The sequence below is a fragment of the Thunnus thynnus genome, chromosome 18 (genome assembly GCF_963924715.1).
Source record: "Thunnus thynnus chromosome 18, fThuThy2.1, whole genome shotgun sequence".
NCBI lineage: Eukaryota > Metazoa > Chordata > Actinopteri > Scombriformes > Scombridae > Thunnus > Thunnus thynnus.
The window spans coordinates 11,895,056-11,918,043 of record NC_089534.1 but is presented as its reverse complement, the minus strand read 5'-3'; the positions used below and the strand labels follow the sequence as shown (position 1 = coordinate 11,918,043).

Below are 22,988 nucleotides of genomic sequence, written 5' to 3'. Positions count from 1 at the left end.
CTGCACCAGCTCCGATATCTGGCACCCACTCAATACTAACAGGTTTTGTGTTTGGAAAAAAAAAAACAAAAAAAAAAACTGAAAGTAAAAATCATAGTCAGGCAAAAAGCCCCAGACATTAAATTAGTACTCAAACAAACACTAAACACACAAAAGGAAAGAGACGGCCTCATTTATCCAAGACATTGTTCACAGTTTTATTTGAATTCATTTTAGTGCGTTTCTTTTTTTTTTTTTTGTTGTCAAACCAGGAAGCACTTTGTCATAAAAGGAGAGAATAAAATGAACAATACTTCACCATATCCTTGCAGCCAATAAACATTTTATTAACAACATGATCACAAATACTCTGGTGTATTATTTCTTTTTTTTTTTTTTGTTTTTTGTTTTTTGTTCATAAGATTGCAATATCCAAAGAAGTTTATTCCACCCTCTGTTTGTAGGTCGAGGCCTGTTTTTTTTTCTGCCATGGCTCCACACATAGCTGTGTTGGCGAAAAGGATAAAAAAAACTTTTTAAAAAAACATGTTCCAGGTCAGATGGTGAGAAAACATTTGGATGTGCTCGCAACTGTATCTATAACAAAACCAAATGAAAACAACCAATATAAAATACAAAAAGCTGACATAAAATGATGTGCAATAATAACAATCAACATTATCATTACTATCATATTCTCATGATCATTTCCTCATTATCACCATCGTACTCACTAGACTATGACTACTCATATTAACATTGACAATCATAAAAATGATAGTAATGATAATGAAAATGATAGTAATAATAAAAAAAAAACTTGTGAAAAAAGCAAAACAAATAAAATAAGTTGAATTTTTATCCATTTTCTTTCAGGCCGAGGACAGAGGGGCGAACTGGGCTAACGAACAGACAGAAACGTTAAGAAATCAGAGTAATCAGTGCGAGAGTGTGCCCCATTCACGTCTTTCTCCCCCAAAACAAACAACAAAGCCAAACGTTACACAGACATGTCTGAGGTGTTACAGCAACGTTGCCGCGTTGCTTCAACACCACAGCTGAACAGGATGAGTAGATGTCACAGTTTGGGCCTCCGTTCTTGACTCCCCCTCCTCTTCCTCCTCCTCCTTCTCCTCCTCAGGGCCACAGCAGCTGCTGCAGGGGCGACGGTTCGAAAAAGGTGGTTCATGTCGGGGAGTGGCTCTGAAAGATTATGTCGTGCTAATTCGACTGAGTTCATGTCTAATGGCTGCAACAGAGAGAGGGAGAAGATAAACATAGGAACAAAGTTTAGGTTTATAATACAGGTTAGATGGAAAACATGAGAGACAAAAAGTTAAAGAAAACAAGTTTATCAAAATGTGCAGCATCATGTATGAGTTATACATTATTATATTATACATGTTATTATGTGTGTATATTATTATATAGTACTGTATTATGAGTCAGTTGTGTCATTATTTTGTGCATAATGTTTAATTATGTGTCTAATGTAAGTGTTACACACTATAATGTAATATTTGTTCAATTATCAGGATTATTTTGTAATGTATTATATATTTTATTATAATTTAGTATAAATATGTGTCACAGTCTCTGTCATGTAATAATTTATTCAATAATTTGGATTATTTAGTGGTTTAATATAATTTATTACTATAATATTCTATGAAGATGTTTCTTTTTTCAACTTATTGTTTGTTTATTTTAAATCTCATGGCAGTTTATAAAAATGATCTTACAAATGCAGTTGCGGAAATGAGACAGTAAACAAACCAACAAACGATGCAAAAAAAACCCTACAGAGATAAAAATATATATATATAGAATATATGTATATATACACACGATATATTTCTAATGTATGTGTAACAGTCCACAATATTAGGCTATATTTGCTAGTTAGTGTAATAACCTAAGGGCTGAATATTGCATTATTTAGGAGTTTAATCAGATCTATTCAGCATCAATTACATTATCAGTGCAACAACTGTCTACAACATCCTGTTTGTCTACTGTATACAGTATATTGTAGGTTTTAATGTTGGAACATTTTAAGTGCTCAGTTGTCTGGGATTATAGTGCAACCTAGTGGTCACAACTCTACATAACTCCCTCACTTCTATCATTCCACTTGATAGATTTCCAATTAAATATGCCTTTTTAGCATAAATTAGGAAAGAGATCATGTTCCTGTAAATGTGGATTATTATCCCTCTTTAGTGTTTTTTTTTTGAAAAGAAAAAATCAAACATACCATCAATGATTTCATCCTTCACTTTGTGCAATTCACGGAACACTTCTTCCAAGATTTCCTGATGTGGCACAAACAATTTGATAAAATAAGTTCATAATACACCACACATTTATTTATTAACTATATAAAACTTTGTATACAGGAAGCAAATGTTTAGAGCAAAAAAAAAAATGGAATCAGTTTTTTCCATCCTTTTTAGCTTTTGGAAAACAAGCTATTTTTGGATGGGAAACATTTTTGGACAGGAAAGCGGTGACATGCCAAAACAGAAGATTAAAAAGCGTACAAGCCTCATCCAAATGTTGGCTGGTGCTTAGTGTTAATTTCATATTCTGGCTTTGAATCAGTGTGCAGTCATTACAGTGTCTTTCCTTTACCTGTTTCATTCTATCAAGGTCTAACGAGTCTGTGTCACCGCCGCTCCCAACAGGCCGTACCCTGCATAATAAAAAAAAAAAAACTCTCTGTGAGATTCTGTCGTTCTGCTTCACAGGCATATCCAACAAGCTGCGGTGCTTCCAAATCTCACCTTGAAACCATTGATCTGTCTGCAGAGTTAGCTCTGTCCCACGGCTTCTTTGCACCATCTAGATGACAAAGGAGAAGGGTTAGACAGAACAACCGGCGGGGATTTACTGACACTTCTCAGACGAGTAGATTCTCAGACAGATAGATGTACAAAGGGAAATACCAACAGACAGACACTCAGACAAAAAAATGGAGGTGATACATTGACTAAAAGGGCAAGAACAGGGCTCAGTAAAAGCAGGTGAGAGTTTGTTAAATTTATAACATGTCACTCTCAGATACTCCAACACTGTTCAGTCATGATCATCACTAGGATCATAATTACTCCTTTTCCCCTCCCTTATATCCTGACTTGTCCTATTGATTTCTTACTTTTTCCAGAGTTACTTTCACATTTTAATTAGATGCATTCTTAAAAATCACTGATATATTCGTCTCTGTATGATCTTCATCGTCCTTACTCTTTGACTCTGTCAGGCTTCTACAGGAATATTTATGGATTAAACAATCTAGTTTCAACTGAATATTTCATTATATAAAGGAGCATCATCACCCTTATCCTCTAATGACCAACCTCCTTGAATACATGCAGTACATAGATGAAGACTTCATGCCGGATGTTTTGTGAATGATTCTTATATAATCCAGCCCCAGTTTGCTGGGTTAAGAACATAAATTGTGAATTGGATGTGTTTCTTTGTGCCTGCAGTTGGTTTTATTATTTATTATGTTTGACTTTTCTGAGACTAAGAGGAGATAAACAAACTGTAGATGGTTTACTGTGCTCAGTTTTCCCACCTGTGGCGTTCTGTCCACCCCGGGTGCTGGGTGACGGAGAATTTGGGTCATCCTACAAGAAGACACAAGGATCAGTAAGCATCACTACCAACAGTACCATCATCATCATCATCACTAAGACATTTTCTTGTTTTGAGGTAAACTGACAGACTCACATCAGATTTATTCATCTCAAATGCAAAAAAACCCAGTACAGACTCATTTTATCTGATTCCTTTCTTTGTAATTTTTCCCTCATTGTCATAATCATTCATCTTTTCATCACCATTAATTAAAATTAAGAAACAAAGTAAAAATGATCATTGCAGTATTATGCTCACCTAATTACATCAAACATTATTATGATCCCTACTTCAATCATCATCCTAATTATGATAGTAATTCAAAGTGTCTTCATGAACCGTCTCACTCACATTTTGGCTGTCCTCTGGCTTCTCTGAAGCTGCTTTCCTTCTGGGAGCAAGAAGAAGCCTCAAGTAAGAACAAGGCACTTCAACTAAATCCTGCATGTCAATAGTCTAGTGTAATAATAATAATAAACACTCATGATTGACACTGAAACACACATTGATTAAAGGCTTCAGTGAACAATTATAATTCTAATGAGGTAGCAGGATGTCAAATTGATTTTTGTGGATTTCCTGAACTCATTGCTCTGACCTTCGTGCCAACAGAGCGTTCATCTCCTCCATCAGCCCTCCGCTACCTCCACTCGTTCGGTTGGCATCGTTTTTGGCGCTTGAAGAGCTGTCCTCAGGCTGAGGAGAGGAGAAAGTTACGTGTCACCTTCTGATATGTACGAATAAGAAACTTTTCAAGTATGTCAGTCAGGTTTGGCAGAGATAATCCAGTTATATCCTGCATGAAATTTCATCAAAACATCAAAGCCACAAAGATAAATTGGTGTCTCACTCTTTGAACGCGGCGCAGTTTGGCCCCGGCGATCATGGCGGCGAGTCCCGTCTGGGCTGGGGGCTCATCCCCGTGACTCCCTCCACCCATGGGCAACGGAGGAGGGAGAGGAGGCTGGGGTGCCCCTGCTGAAGGCGGAGGAGGTCCTGGTGGTGGTGGAGGGGGAGGAGGTCCACCACCCATGTTCATTGGAGGAGGTATGACTGGAGGGGCCACGGAGAGCACAGCAGGGTGGCCTTGGAAAGGAGAACCTGGAGAGAGTTTAAGACCAGTGAAGATGGAGGACAATCAGTGTGGTCAATTCATATATAGCTATAACTGTAGGAGTATTTGGGCTCTGATGTACTTAAATGATTGAATGAAAACATATTATACTGAGACCCTGGTTCTTAGAGTACCTGAGTTGGAGGACCGTCGCTCCCGCTCCATGTGTGCCTGCATCTGCTGCTGCTGCTCCATCATCTGCCTACAGGGACACGAAGGAAACACAGCTGGTCACTTGATATCACAACTGTCATGTCCGCGATTCTGTCATCTTACTCTCCTACGGGAACAATGCAGCCATCTTCATGTCACAGTGGCAGCCGGAGAAAAAAGTCCTCCTGGCTTACAGCTGCTCCAGGAATCTTCAACCATCAGCAGGCCAAAAGAGTAGTGGCAAGTAAAATCTTCCAACCCAGTAATTAACGGATCTGTTGTGACCGAACAGTACTAAATATAGTAAGGATAAAAGCTTCAAGAATGTAATTTGTAGTCTATTCCTTTCTTTTCCATTCTTTTAGTTTTTTTTTAAACAAATAGTAGAGGAAAAATTACAAAAAGACTTCTGCTCGTAGGTCTTCAGCTGCGTCTCAGTTTTCAAATTCTTTTGGCTTAAATCATGTCTACACGTTTAATGAATTTATGAATTAGGAATTTAATTACACTACATATTCTCATTACTTTCTCAAGCAGTTTTTCAAAAGAAATGTGTTTAAAGCAGCATTTATTGTTTTTTTGGCCACACAGCATTAACATATTATCACTTTAGTTAATCTGATGCAAACAGTTGCACATTAGCACATCCAGCAGACAAGAGGCAACATCAGCATTCATCTGGATTCATGTTTGTGTCCACCTGACAAATGTAAGTGCAATATTCTCTGTAATATTAATTCTCCTTTAAGCTCTGGTTTGGTCTCCACCAACTCCATCTGGCCTTTTAGCTGCTAAATGCGCTACTAAGTTCACCAACTAGTTGCTAACTTTGTCTGTCTGTTGTTTGGCGCTGGGCGGGTGGCGTACAGTATATCTATCTGTGCTTTTTTTTGCATAAAACAGCTGCCTGCTGTGTCGGGATGCTGATGAGACCAGTGAGAGTGAACTAAAACAGTAAAGTTGTGGGCCGTAAAACCAAAACAATGAGCTAAAAGATGCTAAAACACTCCATAGAGCTGAAGGAAACTGCAGAGTCAGGTGGCATTTCTCTATTAGTTCTTCATTACGAGTGACACATTTCATATTACGGATGTGTCAGATGGTGTCAGAAATAATTGACAATTCTTTCTTAAAGAGTTGCTGCTGTTCGGTGGCATCATTAGTTTCATCTACTTATCTCTGGTGTGAAGAGAGATCTCCATTAATTTGTTTGTGCAAATTTGGTTCTTAATAACAGCAGATATGATCTTTTCTCTGTTGCTGTCATCATACTGAAGGCAGATTTAATCTGAGTAGCTTGTAGACTTCATGTGACTTGAAGCCATCTCCCTATCTATAATATAATGTTTTGGCCTTGCTGCACAGTTTCATCTAAACCATTACAGTATAAAACAAACATCTTTCTCTTCGTCTGTCCAAACCCACGTCACTCTCCGTCCTTCATGTCTGTCCATTTCCAATTTCCCCCTTGCAAACCCCGGTCAGACCTTCCTCATTCTCCCTCACATCTCTTGTCTTTGATGTGAGAAGCATATGTATGTCACGACTCAGGAGAGGGAAAAAGGAGACAGCTCACAGAGAGGAAGTGGAATTTTCCAGCTGTGTGTTGGAGAGGAGATCTGCTGAGCCAGCAACCTCCCCGATGTGACAGCAGCGCACGCTGCAGGAGAAGAGCTGCTGAGCAATAGTGCCTCACTACCACTGGAGAGACCTCAGTCAAATTAATTTGCATCCGCTGACACACAGACACAAACCCCAAACCCACATGTATAAACACAATCTCCCCTCACAATCACAGCCGTAATCCTTTGTGCCAGAGGTAGAGTTTAGCAGACATGGGATCAGATAGAGACTTAACTCCCATCATATTTGTTCTCTTAAGCCCTGGCATTTGGCATTTGGATGAACAAATAGGAGGAGCAGAAATAGGTTTAAAAACAGCAACAAAGACCTAGTTGTTGGGAGACAAGGAAAGAGAGAGGAATATTAGCCACAGTGGAAGAAATGCAAGCCGCTTCGTGAGCCATGGAAACTGCCTCAAGCATCATTTTGAATACTGCTCATCCATTATTTTGGATTCCTTAATCTGCCACTAAGATTCAGAGAGAACTTCATGTGTTTTAGCCACTTTTAAAGCTCACTGTCTTTATCTGACTGTCGTCCATGAGAGTCAGTACTGTGAGGGAGACTGAGGGTATTATGTTGGGAAGAGGGATGAAAGAGAACTGAGGGCAGCTGCCTGCTTATCTCAGCTGCTAGAGTTCATATTCTCACTGCGTGACAGGTTGTCAGACACAAAGGACTGCATTTACTACTCTAATCCTAACCACTGCGCCGTTTGGACTTGTCACTTAAAGAGAAAATTTCAGTTTTTACAAAAGTTATACTTATACCTTGTGTGAAAATGACCATGTGAAAAGTTAATGCAGGATTTAATATGTTTTACAAGACATAAGGGCACATATTCAGAGGAAAAAGTGGCTGTTTTGAGCAAAGGTCCTAAAAACTAAAAACGCTTTTTTTCGAACATCGCGTCATATGACGTAACGGGAGGGAGTCGGTCTCCTCAGCTCTGCCTCAGCTTAGTGCGCAGTCGTAGGTGGTAGTGAGTCTGAGCGGTCGTGGTATAGTGAGTTGGTCTGTTTTCAGTAGTTTAACATTGCATTTATTTATCATCATCACGCTAAATTATTAGTTCATCCACTGGTTTGGAGATAATCCAGTAAAATGTCCTGAACAAAAGCCACCATACCTTCACTGAAGTACAAGAAGTCTCACCAGTAAACATTTAAGAAGACAGATGGTAAATGTCACAACACAGGTGTGAGGCTCTAAATATAGCCAAAAATGTTTTTTTAAACTCCTTTAAAAGTCTTTGGAGTGTCACTCTTTGTTGCATTGCTTATCTCCAGAAAGTGCTCCTCTCTCATCTCTTATTTAAAGGCCCTGAAAACTTATTTTCTCAATGAGTGCCCTATTAAAAGTGATGGGATCTTACATGAATACACAGTTTTCTGCCACAGTTTTAACAGTTTTGGTAATTTTTCAAGAGGCTTTTGTATTTGTGCTTTTGTCTGTGCTCTTGTCACTGTTTAAGTGGACAGAGGGCTCACTCGGAAAAATGGGATGTCACACAGTTCAGTGCCTCAATCAGGACTGAGATGCAGCAGGCAGCTGTTTTCAGTGAAAAAGCTCTAAAAACCCACTCTACACTACTTACCCAAACGAGAGACCGACAAAGTAAGTGACTTGCCTGTGAACATAGTGTTGCATTTAGCAGCTAAAGAGCCAGATGTTATCTCAGGAGTTGGTGGAGACCAAAACAGAGATAAAAGGAGAGTGAATATTAGACTTAAATTCATCAGGTGGCCAGAAAGACATTTCTGCTGGATGTGTAAATTAGCGACTGTTTGCTAACATGTTCTCCATATCAGTTTAAAAGGTGATAATATGTCTCCAAATGTCCAAATGAATGTTGGTTTAATGTTACAGAGAAATACCTAAAGCTACAGTATGTGAGTTTTTTCTCATATTTTTTTTTAAATTGAAATATGCTCCAAAGCATATATTATTGTGGAGCGGTGTTGTCCAGGACTTCTGTGACCCAGGCTCATTGAACAGCGTGGCAGCAGTGCAAAGATGTTCTCATCTCAAGTTTTTAAGTGAGCCTCACCCTTCTGACCAATCAGAGGAGGTCAAAGTCTGGGGTGGGAGCTCACGGCTGTCAATCAATACAAACTCCTCTCCAGTCCCAGAGGAGAAATCAATACATTGGATGTCAGCGACCACGAGGATACAGGTGAAGGGCCGGGTGACGGAGCAGGGAGCGGGAGAGTCTCATGCTAGCTCTAGCTTGATTTGTAGCTCTGACATATGAAGCCGAGTTTTCTCTAAACATGATTTTTTAAATTATTTCAGCAAACTTTTACCTTGCTCTCTGAGCTTCTATCTCATCTGAAGTCGGTCCGTTCTGGACTTGGCGCTGGACAGCTGGACCTAAAAATGCAAATGAAAGCAGGGAGACAGAAAGAGACACAGATTAAATGAAGTTGACCTGAATAATCCATTACAAGCACTGTAATGTTAATTAAAATTAGCACCAGTCAAGACAATTAACTACCGAATGAGAGGGAATTAAACAGCAGTTGATCATTATGTGCTCTTTCTTCTGTAATGAGTAATGCGAAATGAAAAGCATATTAATCCCTCACTCAAGGTAAAGGGACATAAATTGATTCATCCACTTGTACTGTTGAAGGCGAGCAGAACATAATCCAAAGTGTGTCTGCACATGTCGACGGAGCTGCTTGGCCCTGCTGTCACACTGTCTGTTTACTACAATGCTCTATTAGATATACACAATGCTTTATTTGATTATTAATAGTGAGGGTTATTTGAAACTAAATGTCTCTGTATATCTTGAAATGCAAGTTGCTGGTGGGTCAAATGTTAGGGGGAAGTAAAACCAGAGCAGACAAATGAAGTCTGGTGTGTGTTTAAGCTGCTCTTTTCAAACAGACAGCCCTGAATTGGAAGAGGAAGTTTGTCTGCAGTGCAGCCTCACAGGTGACAGGAGACATCTGAGTTTGACCATCATTTCAGCATTCCCTTTATCAATTTAATCAATCAAATTTTATTTGTATAGCACCTTTCATATAGGTAAGTGCAATTCAAAGTGCTTTTTAGGTGACTGACGAACTCATAATAAAAAAAACAACAAACAAAGATAATGACACACAAAACAGTTAAGAGGAAATAAAACATTTTAAAACATCAATACAGCAAAATAGAAAATTAAATAAAATAAATGATGGCCCTAAAACATTCTCATCAAAAGCCAGGCTAAAGAGGTTGTTTTTTAAGTTTATGTTTAGAGATAAACACTTTCAGCTGCTCACAGATCCTCAGACAGACTGTACCAACTGTTCAGAGCATAAAAACTAAAAGCTGCCTCATCAAAAGTTTTTGTTCTGCACTTTGGATCAACTAAAAGACTCGTGCCAGAGGACCTGAGGGGCCGTCCTGGTTTATACATTGCGAGCAGGTCTGGTGCAGTGCTTGCGGTGAAGCACTGACTGAAATCTTAATTTTTTTTTAAAGAACGCTGCATCATCCCTCCTAATTTCAACTCAATCGCATGGGACAGTTCTGTGTTAAAAGATGTGAAATCAGTGTTGCGGATGCACAGACATCGCAGGAGAGGAGGCTCATAATCAAAGATGTGCGACTCTCTCTAGTATCCCCCCCCCCGTCTTGCTTATGATGTGACAAGAGCTACAAGGCACTCGCGATGTAATCCATTTAACACCGTGAATGAGATCTGCAGATGGAGAGACGGATAGGAAATGTAATTAATTTAAGACATGATAAGATGAGGACAAGAGGACGTCAACCCAGGGAGTACAATCAAATCAGAGGGAATCACCGGCTTTCAGTGAAACTTTCTTCATCACTTAACTCTTCTGGGACATTAATCTTCATTGTTCTTCCTGGGAACAACGTTAGAGGAAAGGTTCATGATTTACGCACACATTTGTAACTTGGCACCGGGGTCTTTTTAAGAGTTGAAAAATTAAACGAAACCATCAACCTTCTAAAAGTAGCTCAGTCATTTATTCTTTTTGACACAGTTTATGGAAGTGAATGAGAAGCCCTGCAGCGGTAAGAGTTTTACTTCATGCTGATTTATGATTGCTCCGCTATTAAATGCTAATGGGAAGTTGTCATCAGTCTCTACAAAAACAACACTTGCATCCTTTAATGAGGCTTGAACAGAGATAATTTGGGTCAACATCCAAAAGGTTCTTACATAACAGTTTTATAGAGTAGCTCAGTGCAGTCAGGCCCTTTTCAGGGTCAATACTCACTGACGATACTCTCCACTGCTCACATCTCTAATGGAAGTGACTCTCTGGCGAGCCGACGGTGCTAATGGCCGCCATTGATCAAGTAACAGAAACCCCAAAATAACACAGGACTACAAAAGACCTGACTCATGCCTCCCATTTGATACCTCGCCCTACACACACACACACACACACACACACACACACACACACACACACACACACACACACACACACACACACACACACACTGTTTAACCACAGACAAGCCAACAAATTACAACTTTGTTTCCCCTAAATGACACATACATACATCAGGGCTGCACTTAATGATTATTTTCATTATCAATCCAATTACTGATTACTTTTTTAGCCTTAACCAACATTTTTTCCACTCAATAGAATATTTTTTAATTTACATTTTCTTCCGCAACTCATATCTTTAGTATACTTTTACAGTACAAAATGTTACAAATACAGTTTCATAATGAGTTTACCCATGAATAGTAGTTTTAACCATGTTTGTACATGTACACATAGGAAGCCCAACACTATGGTGCTTTTACTTTGACTTTGTCACTTTAAAATAGTGAAACTATTGGAGAAGTTTAGTCCCTGTATGTATGTATGTATGTTCTGATATCCCCCAAGCAGACCTTCTTGAAACCCAAAAAGCATGTATAATGTGTTGGTCATGTCAGCCATGCTGCATGTTTTACACTTGGCAACGTGTATGTCAGAACTTGACATTACTGATTCATTGAAGTCTACTCAGTAACTAGGCCAAATTCAAATTTTAAAATAGTGTATTTTTTATTGGCTAGGAGCAATAAGAATTGGATAATAATGGATGCTGGCTTTGTTAAACGTTTAATCAATAAAATGTCAGTGGGGAATGCTCATCACAAGTTCTCCTCCATCATCAACAGTTCAAGAGAAAAACAATATGTCTTCACTTTTATGTATAAGAAATCAGCAATTGTTGCCACTGGAACATAGTCTTTGCTTGATAAACTACTTTCAATCAACTACTAATTGATTATCATAATTATTTTTTTCTGCATATCAATTAACTGACTGATTATTTCAGCGTTATATACCTACATGCAGCATAAATGGACACATCAAACTCCAGGATTCAATAAAGACAAAGCTCTGACACAAGATTCAATCCAGTTCTTGCTGTATGTATGTTGCACTGTTATTCCACCACTAAGAATTAAAAAGTTGTTTGCTATTAAAAAACATTTTTGTAAACTCTATCGAATCAGCCTTTTCAAAGTCACAAAGTCACAAAGATCATATCTAATCTGAGTCCTAAAAAGTAGCTTGATATATTGAAAGGGCTATGTTTTACTCTTCGAGCATAGTACCAGTATGTTAACATAACATTTACTCATTACTCACTCTTTAACTGCTGTTATGGAGAACCAATAACAGGATAAAGTTGGGTTAATTTACATTATTTGGTAAATGATTGTTGACTTTAAAGTGAATTTGGCCTTCGCTTATTAAAATCATACCAGCTGATGGCAGCACTAACTGCCAGTTAGTGTAAGCAAGTCACACACTTGTAGGGATAGACACAGCAACTTTGAACATAATTACACACACACACACACTTAAAATTGTAATCGTCATGCAGAAGTTGAGGCACACACAGACACACAGAGCTCTGCTACCTACATGACATGCTGAAGAAGAGGAACCGGCTGTAGCAAACACAAAGACACTGACAAATCCACTCCCCGCTGACCATCTCTCGCCTTCACCTGCCCTTCCTCCTCCACCTCCTCCATCACCTACATCTCCCTCTCCTCACCTGCTTCCCTCTTCCCTCCATCCCCTCCTCCACACCCAGCCACAGACAGTATCATCTGTCATCTCCTTGTAACGCACACCTCCAGGCAGCAGCAGCAGCGCAGCGAGCATCACCGGTTCATGTTTCAAAAGGTCAGGTTTGTCTTTAGGCTGCGCAGTCTAATGCCACTTACACACACACACACACATCATATTAAAGCGAGCTGATCCACATCCCTAGTTCATACTGAGACTCACGTAAGAGGATTGTCCGATGAGCTGTCAAATGAAGATGTCACTCAAGAAAATGGATGTGTTTTATTCACTGAGCAGTTGGCATTTGACACGGCAGCCAAAGGTCGAGCACTTTTGACTAGAACATCCACAGAATAGGTTTGTAGCTAAAGCTAATTCTTATTCTCAATTCAGCTAAAACTATTTCTTTCAAGGTCAAGAATGAATATTCAATCTCAACCTTTAAGCCTACACAGACAAATGGACAAATGTCCTTTTTTTTTTCGTTAGAAACATCTACCATCAAACAACAACTGGGCTAACTGCAACAGGTGAGGAAGATTGTTTCATACGGTCAAAAGCTCCAGAACAGCTACTGGATCTTGTAGTGAGATTTTTGTAAACTACTGTTACCAAGGTCAAAAATCAACTTTCACTCTCAATCTATAAATTGTTTCCACAGTTAGTCATCAAATCATTTACTCTACAAAATGCCAAAACTCGTGTATGACATCGTGTATGTCCATCATTACAGTAGTTACAAAAATACAAATACATCTCTTAAAACTACTTGCTTGGCCTGATCAATTGATCTCCAAACATTTAGTACAGAATGATATGAAATAACCTTTTGTGAAGCTGTAACTAATACAATGTTGGTATATTGACTCAGTTAATTATTTTAACGGTCCTAAAAACATTTTTTCTTCATCAACTGATCGTCAAACATCAATCAGCTAACTACTGACATTGGTCTTATTCTTAATCTCAAGTCAGACTGATTTTCAGGGTTGACATATCCAGCCTTTTTACACTCACAGAGTTGCAGTGTCTTTACAAGTCACCCAGTATCAAAACAAGTATGGGAAATGTAATAATTCTTTGAGTTTGTAGCCCTTCTACTGCATTATACTGCTCATGATGTATTTACTTCATCTCCCAATTTAAGAGCAATGGAGAGGAATAAAGGTCAGGGTTTGACCTCCTTACCACTAGAGGGGGTAGGCACACCTGCTTAGAGTGGAGGAAAAATCACACAGGAGCCTGATCTTTGCTTTACAAGGTGTGAATGTGTCTTATATAATCAGCTGGAGGGAAGGGAAGTGCTGAAATCAGATGCTTTGCCATGTATGATAGAAAAAATATGTGCACCCGTGAATGTGCGTGATAGTGTTAGTGCCCCTAAGCACACTGAATATACCTCTTCATGCTGCTGTATTCTAGTGAGCTGGCTTACATAAAGGCTATCAGTCTATCTGTCGAGTGTGTGTACCCCTCGCTTGTGTGTTTGCGCACTTGTGTTTGGCGACTGTCACTTGAGCCTCTTTGTTCTCTGTCCCGTGTTATTAGGCAGATGAAAAGATGTGCTCTCTAGCACGGGACCCAGGGGAGATCCTCTCAATGACTCATTCTAATTAAGAGGCTGGAGGGGACTGCAGGGGAAGACACACTGCTGCTGTTGCTGCTGCTGCTGCTGCTGGAGTAACGACTGGCAAGCTGTGATCCTCTTGTCTGTCTGTCAGTCTCTCATTCTATCACCTCCAATTTATATTTGTCTGTCCCTCTCATTTTCTCACACACACACATACACCCACAGCTCTAGAGGATATGATTGCTTGTCATGTATGTGTATAATTCACAGCTGAAAGAAGTCTTTAAATAGACCTTTTTCACAGCAGGCACTTGTCATCATAGCGGGAAAAACACAGGTGGAACTAATAACATTAACGATGGCTCCGTCCGATTGATGTGTCCCAGGGAGTCATACCAGCAAGCCAGCAAGCACAGCGTAACATAACTGTTATTAATGTCATAAATTACAACTGTGTTCTTCCCTGCAGTGACATGTCGAAATGCCTGCTGGAAATAAGTTGATCCTCTAAGATGTGAGGATCTGAACTGAGGATCAATACCAATTGCACCGACAATGATCATGCTTGTATGTACATCAAACATGTATCTCAGCATCTGCATTCAGTTATGATTTTCCAAGGATGCTGTGTTGTTATTATTTCACCAAAGTGACTGACAGAGGAGAGTACTGTAGGTGTCACCATTACATAAGCTGCAGTAAATATAAAACTTTACTTTAATTTCCCCTATTTAGCATTCATAAGCATAATGTAGTACAATAATGTAGTTACAAGCATATATAAACTTACTTTCTGGAATTATAATCTCTCCTATAAAGACATATTTTGTATTATTACAACTGTGTTTTACTATATTGTCTATCATGGTCTGTTTATATACCAGCATCCACTTGTGGGAGCCCACAGGAGGAGTTAAATACATTCATAAACACTTATATCTGCTTAAAACTACATTATAGTGTGTTATAAACCATTTAATTGGTTTATAACAAAAAGCATTTGTTAAGAAATATAATAGTTTTAAAAACAACTACATTATCTGTAACTTACTTTACAGTGTTAATGTGCAAATTAATTCAGATTTATTATTGTTTTTATGTTTAACTTTAATTGCTCTGTTGGTTTGTATATAAGCATTTTATTGGGTTGGTTGTTACAGTTAGATTACAGTTACAGAGAAGCACATAGCTGCTGATTTTTTTGTTCAGCCTCGGATTCAGATTCATGCTCTAAAAATCAAATTTGTTTGAATTCAATGCATTTATGTACCTGAGTGCTCATCTGTACAGTAGCACACTTTACCGCATAGTCAGACTTTGAGCTGTTCCTTATTTTAGTCGTTGTTATTACATATTTTTCCATTTTCAAATTATATACCTGGCTTGATTTCTGTCAGACTGCTATTACTACTTCTAATGATAATATTTAATCATCATCCTCAAGATATTTTAATGCTAAACACCTACACACTATAAAAACACACTATCTGTCTAAGGTTATGTGCAAACTCTCTACAAGCCACAGCCACATTTTGCTACAGTAAACTTTTACCACTTCCGTTGCTTTATGGCAACGGAATAAATACTTGATTGCAGTAGGATGATGAAAAATATATTTATTTGAACTTAAGGCAGATACTTCACATGGATGGAGGATGGAGTGAGGGAACTGTTAGCTGCTCTAGCAGACGAGATGTGTGACAGAGCACCAGCAGTCTAAATTACTCATTAGTGGCTTCCTGCTGCTCTCTAAATTTCTGTATTTATTATTGATATGGACTATATTAATATTTGGCTATATTCATAAATTACAGCATCAAGAATATGGGTCTGACTGCAAACCTTTATTTGTCTCTTACTTACTATCTTCATACAGGCCAGCTCACCTGCCCTAAAAATGACCTTCATCAGGATGATGACAAGCATTTTATATGCTGATACGAAGTTTGCCCAAATCAATCTGCCATGTTTTGCAAGTTCAGTCTGGTTTTTGAATTAACCACATGAGCCTGTAAATCCCATCTCATCCTCTGGAAAGAAGGTAAGGTGCAGCTGCAGGTCAGGTAGGTAATGAGCACTTCATTAAAATAAGGGAATCCTCTAAAATAGGCTTCCAAAACATTTTTCCATGTGTGCTCCCTTGTGTAGAAATTGTGTGTGTGTGTGATGCAATGAGGGGAAAGCTCACCTCCATCCTGAGCACTGAGGACGTTGAGGGCAAAGAGCATGGCGTTGGAGAAGGTGGTGGCCTCCTCCTTGCTGGCGAAGTTGAGGCCATAGACCTGCCTGGCGTCCCGCCACTGGTGGAAAGTCGGGGTGGCCTGGTTGTACTTGAGGCCCTTCACTATGGAGTAGTTGATAACCACCTGTGAGAGAGGAGGAGGAGAGCAGATAAAAGATGAGGTTATGTAAAAAAAAACACAACAAGCACAATGGATCTCTCGTTTTAAACACCCATTCTTTATGTGAAAGATGATATAAGTACAACCACAGATGGCAGGGAAGGGAGATAAATACAACATAATCGCTATTCTCATAACTCTGTTATGTTATTGCCTGAAAAATGGGTCCCACTGTAAATAATAACAATACATTTTATTTATAAGTGCCTTTCAAGTCACCCAAGGACGCTTCACAAATACTAATAAGACAGTCAATACATAATAAAAGATAAGAGCAATGACAGCAATGAAATATATATACAGATAAAAGAATACGTCCAGGAAAGGCTGATCTAAACAGGTGAGTTTTCATTTGCGACTTAAGAGAAACAACAGATGTGCACTGGCGTGCGGACCCTGAGGGAGAGCATTCCAGAGGTTAGGGCCAGCTACACTGAAGGCCCTGTCACTCATAGTGCAGAGCCTGGAAGGGGGGAGTGGAGAGTAGATGGACATCAGAGGAAGGTAGGAAGCTAGTAGGTGTGTAGGGATGGATAGGTAGGGAGGTGCCAAGCCATGGAGAGATTTGTAAAAAAAAAGAAAAAGTACTTTAAAACAAATGTGGCATTTAAATGGGAGCGTGTACAGTTGCTGAAGGGAAGAGGAGGTTATGTACTCCCAGGACCACGTGTGGCAGAGAACTCGTGGAGCCGAATTCTGGACATACTGTAGTCTATTTAGCCCCCGAGTGGGTACACCAAAGAGAAAGGCATTACAGTAATTGAGTCGTGATGTAATAAAGGCTTGAATGAGAGTCTGGAAATGTTCTTCAGATGGAAGAAGGCCACTTTGGTGATGTTTCTGATGTGTGTGTATGTGTCAAAACACCAAGATTTTTGACCTCAGCAACAGAGGATGTAATGAAACCAGGGATGGCCAAGTTTAGATGAGACACTTTGTGAAGTGTGGCTGGGGAGGCAATGAGGATAGCCTCAGATTTATCCTGGTTAAGTTTGAGGTAGTTGCAGGTCATCCAAGCATTGATATCATATAAGCAGCCTGTCAGGTTGCCCTGGGGGACACCATGGGAAAGGGGGGATGTGGGAGACCTAAAGCTGGTAATTGAAACAAACTGTTTTCTAGCTATGAGGTAGGACTTGAACCATGATAATGGAGTGCCAGTGACACCATGTAGAGTTTCTAACCAGCTAATTGATTATGACAGACTGTATCAAAAGCAGCAGTGAGATCTAACAGGGTGTTGAGTCCGCAGCTACAAGAAGGTCATTTGTAACTTTGTTGAGGACAGTCTCGGTACCGTGTTTTGTTCTGAACCCAGACTGAAACTCTTCCCACAAGTTGTTGTTGGACATATGAACCTGGAGCCGGCTGGTTCAAGGAGTTTGGCAAGAAATGGGAGACTGGAGATACGTCTGTAGTTCTCATAGTTCCAGGTTGTTGTTGTTTTTTTTTTAGGAAAGATGAAATAGACACATGTTTGCAACAAACAAACACTGTTATTATCATCATTTATGGGTAAAACACTTTAAAGCAAAATTAGATACGGTCTCACAAAGAAAATTTACAGTCTGCTGCTGGAAAACGTTTAAATGTTTAAATACATTTATTTTACATTTTTCCGCTTGAGGTGAATGTGCCAGACTGTTCCATATTTATTTTTTTATTTAAATACTTTTTACTGGGAAAAGAAACTGAAGTTATTTTTTTATTTAGGTTGGATTGTGGGAATATGTGCTCTGTATTTTTCATTTCATACTACTTAGGTTTTAGGCTTTTTTTTTTAAAGGTAATAGTTAAATGAGAAAAGTTCTGGTTGTTATAATAATATTTTGCTTTCAAAATGTGTCCAACTCTGTTTCATTGAAAAACCTCATATCAAATAACTTTGACAAATGTAAGTGGTAAATGCGAGTGAGATGTGCTTTCAATTTGATGTGCTTTTATAGACTTTTTAATACCATTTTCATCTTTGATGTTGTCCAATTCTCTTATTGATTCCTTTTGTGTCTGATCCTGTTTTTTTTAAAGAGATTTTTTTTAAAATCCTGTTGCTGTGTGTTTTATATCCCACTGCTTCTGTGTCTATAACCACAAACTATGCATTCATTGCTCACATGCACCAGTTTCTCTTTTAAACCACCATGTCTCCTATTAAACTCTCCTTCAGTGATGACAGCAATTTTGCCTTGCATGTTACTTAAAATGAAAACTCACAATCACAATCACGCTATCTAAAATAGCCACAACGTCCTGTATGTTAAAATCCTTTTTCCTCACACTGCAGCCTGCGTGTCAAGGCCGTTACCTGCTGGTCCTGCAGTTTGACGCCCACCACTCTGAAGGTGTTGTTGGCAGTGTTGTGGTAGATGTTGATGCGGCTGAATCCCTGCTGTCCAGGCTTGATGGGCACCCACTTCTTACTGGTGTCATCGTAGACCATGACCGAGGCCCGCGCCTGGCAGATACTCTGCTCGCTGGGAGTGAAACAGAGGGACAAAGATGAGGAAGAGAGTTAATTATGTGCAGACTGTGTAGAATTCAGTTCAACAGTGAATCAGTGTTCATTCAAGAAACAACTGACTTAAGGAAATATCCAGCCTTGAATATTCTTACTGTTTGATACTATCAATTTATAATGTTGACCATGTTTCACAAGCTACCTCATGATATCATCCATTTTTCATCAACCTGCCTCATCGAGGTCAAAGACACTTTGTAATTTCCCACATCAGCACAGTGTAGAGGGAAAGAAAACACATTTCATACAGATTTCTGCTACAGGAATGATTTTTAAGACACACAATGTAACTTTCAAGAGAGGAAATAACATGTTGTTGTTAGCTAAATGATAAACAGTAGTTTAGCTGCACAGTAATTTAGCTTTTAGCTTTGTAGCCCAAGTGGCCACTGTTCAGCAAAAGTTACATACAATAATGTCAATTTAAAAAAAAGTTCTTTTTTTTCTAATTTACTGGATAATTTTAGGTCTTCAGGGCTCTAAAACTGTTCAAATCAGACAATCTGAGAAGAAAGAATCTGTCTTTGGTTGAAGTAGGCCCCAAGCAGACATAGATTTAAGAGGTTTTAAGCTAGTTTCAGTCTTTTTCACATTTTTCTATTGTGTGAATTTGGCCAGTTTTCTATGTTACAAATAAAATGTACACCAGTCAGCAGATATCTCCAATAGTATTTTTTAAATGTGCTTTGTATTTAGAGGTAAGTGAGATAATTACAGTGAACAAAGCAACAACTCAGTCTTCTAATCTGTGTTACACTAATAGTCTAATCCAAATGTAATCAAGCGCCTGTCCAGCATCTGTTGATGTTCTTAATGAGAGGCGATCACAATGTGTATGTTTGTGTGCATGTGGGTCTGTCAGAGGCTACTTGAGGACAGCATGTCCAGTTGTAATGTCCCCAAAAGTGAACTAGGACAACTTATGTGTGTGTGTGTGTATGTGTGTGGCCTCCAGTGTTTGGTCTGCCCGCTTTCCCATCTGACTGTGTTTATCACAGTCCACTGAGACGCTTTCACTCTCTCTTCCTGCACCGCACTTTCCCTCACCGTACCAGACACACACACACACACACACAGTAAACAGTAGTGCCCATCATGAGAGTGGTGTTTCATGACCCTTTCCATGTGTTTTACAAACAAATGGCATGTGCTGAATCCCCCCAGAGTGGAAGGGAAAAGAGAAGATCAGGTGGAAGTATATGAGACATAAGGCAGAAAAAAACACTGTGGAGGAAAAGAGAAACAATTTTGACTTGCAAATGAGATTAACAAGAAGAGTCCCATCTGTGTCTTTGCCTCCCTGCCAAGCTAAAATTAGTGGATCGACCCCTGAGGCCGAACGAAAAAGCTGCGTCAGAGAAGAGAAAGGAAAAAACAGAAAAAGGGAACAGTCTCGGCTCTTGGCAGAGAAGTGAGTGAATGCAGCATAGTGGTGCTTCATACATGAAAGGAAGGAATGTTATAAAAGGAATAGCATGACATTTTGGTAAATGTGCTTTTGTTTTGCTGACATTTACATGGGAGGATCGACACCACTCTCATGTATATGTATGTTGAGTATTGTGCTGGAGCATTAAGACTGGAAGCAGGGGAAACAGCTAGCTTGGCTCGGTCCGATAGTCAAAAATACATCAACCACCCACCACCACCACCTCAGAAACTGTGATTAAAAAGTTATATCTTGTTTGTTTAATCCATACACACACACAGAAGTGTAAAAATGACTGTTTGTGGTTTAATGGGAAGTTTGTGTGTGGAACTGCTCCCTGGTTGGATGGTTTTCACTGTGGGGTTGTCAGGCTTCACAGAAGCACTGCAAAGGTGGATTAACAGTTGTTTAACAATAAATTGTTTAATCAGTGAGTTTTATACATTTCTGTTTGTGTATGGATTAGACAAAGACACAATATGTTAATTAGTGACCTTTAGAAGTGTCATATGCATATCTTTGAACATCGGACTGAGCCAGGCTAGCTGTTTCCACCTGCTTCCAGTCTTTATGCTAAGCTAGGCTAATCACCTCCAGCCCCTTGCTCAATACTTGATGCACAGACATGAGAGTGGTGTCAATCTTCTCAACAAACTCTCTGCAAAAAAAGCTTCATTTGCTAATATTTAGAATTTTCTCATTCCACTGTGGGGAAAATGACTCAATTTGGGAAACAAATTGCTTAAAAAATGTCTTGGCTGCATCCCTCACCGAAACCGTAAGTATGTGGAACATCCACTGCAAGCTACGGCGTCTGACTCGAGCACAAATTGCATCAAACAGCAACATATTTTTCCCCATCTGATGATAATGAAAAGAAGCATAAAGCTTACATTAGGATAAAGAAAATAATACTAGCTTTTCTTCTCCTCCCTTCAAAGCACACTGACAGGAGCGCAGCTGCAGTTGAAAACTCGACACTCGTGTAACACCAGAATCCATTCACATCACACAACAAAAGAAAAAAAAAAAGCTTCTGAATGCAATTTAAACCAGAGGTATAAATAGCTACAGTATTTCCCAGGTTGAGTCTTACTCTACACCCACGTTATCTCGCATTAGTGGTTTTTTGATGTGCACACACTTGAAATCAGCCAGAGCACCAGCAGGGCAGCGATGTGTTTAATTTATTTTCTTTAACTTGTCGACTCTGTTAATTTTTAAAAAGGACTTCTTGGCAACTAGCTGGAAATGGCATCGAAGGCCCAGAAGCATGAATAAATGAGGTTCTTGTGCTAAAAGAGACTTGGAAAAATGGAGGAGAGCAGGACAAGTAGAAGGCGAGTGAAAGGGGAAAAAAAAGAGAGCGAGAGAGACTATGATGGAGCGCTGAGGCAAAAAAAAAAAAGTTTTTGACTGACAGTTATGGGACACACACACACACTCACAAACACATTCCAACACAAATACAGTAATGTGTAGTGTAGATCGTACCATGGCACACCCGTTGAAAAATTAATAATTTCTCTGCAGGACATGAATAAATCAGACCTCTGCCGAATTTACCTTGACAGCACACACTCATGCACACACAAGACGCACACTTTAAATGCCATCCTCCTCCTCCTCACTCTTCATGACTACCTGGCACTACAGTAAACTTGCTCTGACAGGGACAGACAGAGAAATCACAGAGAGCTGCTCAGGATTCGTACCCTTCAGTCCCTTCCACAGAAATGTCCAATCACAGAGCAGCAGCTATGAGTGGTGCGGGGGGGAATCAAATACATGCTCACTCACTGTTAAAGCCCCGCGGCTCTGTCTTGACCGTCTTAAACAGTGATGACTACACCTGCAGGCAGTCGAATGCAACACAAACACTGGGAGCGACTGCATGCAGGAGAAATGTGTGCAAATGTGTGCAAATGATGGCTGCAGCTCTCAGACTCCTCTGATGTTCTGCTCAGAGTTTCAGTTCAGCTCGTCGACTGCTGACTGTGATGAATTTGCTCTGAACTGAAGAGAAGATTTTCAGCACACTGTGTGAACTCAAACAACACACGTGGTAGAGACTCAACGTCCAACTCTTACAGGAATTAATGATGAAGCTGAGTTGAAATTTCCAAAAAAAGAAAAAAAAAACTCTCCGCATGTATCCCAAAGCGTCCTGCACAGTCTGATTTGTAAATGACTGAATAACATAAAATTATATTACACAACCAAATGAGTTAGATTTTACTTTTCAGCATCAAACATGTTAAGTTAATAGGACAGTGTCTCTGTCTAAGGCCAAATTAAAGAGGGTCTGTACTGATAAACAGATGAATTATTCATCCCCACCACTGAATGTTTGCAAGGATGGAAAGAATAATTATTGTTCAAATGCACCCACACACTTCTTTTCATCTCTTTCACACACACACACACACACACACACACAACAACAGACCCATTAAGTTGCTCTCCTTCGGGTCTCAGGTCATTGCAGGGTTACTG

General features: G+C 39.4%; 1 protein-coding gene across 5 annotated transcripts in view; it reads right to left on the bottom strand.

Annotated features, from left to right (window-relative positions):
* Positions 1-220: 220 nt before the first annotated feature.
* The window catches only part of evlb (Enah/Vasp-like b), a 49,387-nt gene continuing 26,619 nt past the window's right edge, over positions 221-22,988 (bottom strand). For 3 of the 5 annotated variants that reach the window (XM_067571537.1, XM_067571538.1, XM_067571535.1), the window contains 12 exons: positions 18,851-19,019; positions 16,332-16,509; positions 8,821-8,887; positions 4,873-4,940; positions 4,475-4,725; positions 4,223-4,320; positions 3,976-4,015; positions 3,563-3,614; positions 2,766-2,823; positions 2,614-2,674; positions 2,237-2,294; positions 221-1,228 (listed from right to left, as the gene is read on the bottom strand). In XM_067571537.1, coding sequence (XP_067427638.1) covers positions 1,191-1,228; positions 2,237-2,294; positions 2,614-2,674; positions 2,766-2,823; positions 3,563-3,614; positions 3,976-4,015; positions 4,223-4,320; positions 4,475-4,725; positions 4,873-4,940; positions 8,821-8,887; positions 16,332-16,509; positions 18,851-19,019 — 1,138 coding nt within the window. In that variant the 3' untranslated portion in view covers positions 221-1,190. Of the gene's footprint in view, positions 1,229-2,236; positions 2,295-2,613; positions 2,675-2,765; positions 2,824-3,562; positions 3,615-3,975; positions 4,016-4,222; positions 4,321-4,474; positions 4,726-4,872; positions 4,941-8,820; positions 8,888-16,331; positions 16,510-18,850; positions 19,020-22,941; positions 22,966-22,988 lie in introns of those variants that run through there. The other 2 variants (XM_067571539.1, XM_067571536.1) reach the window with 2 other exon arrangements.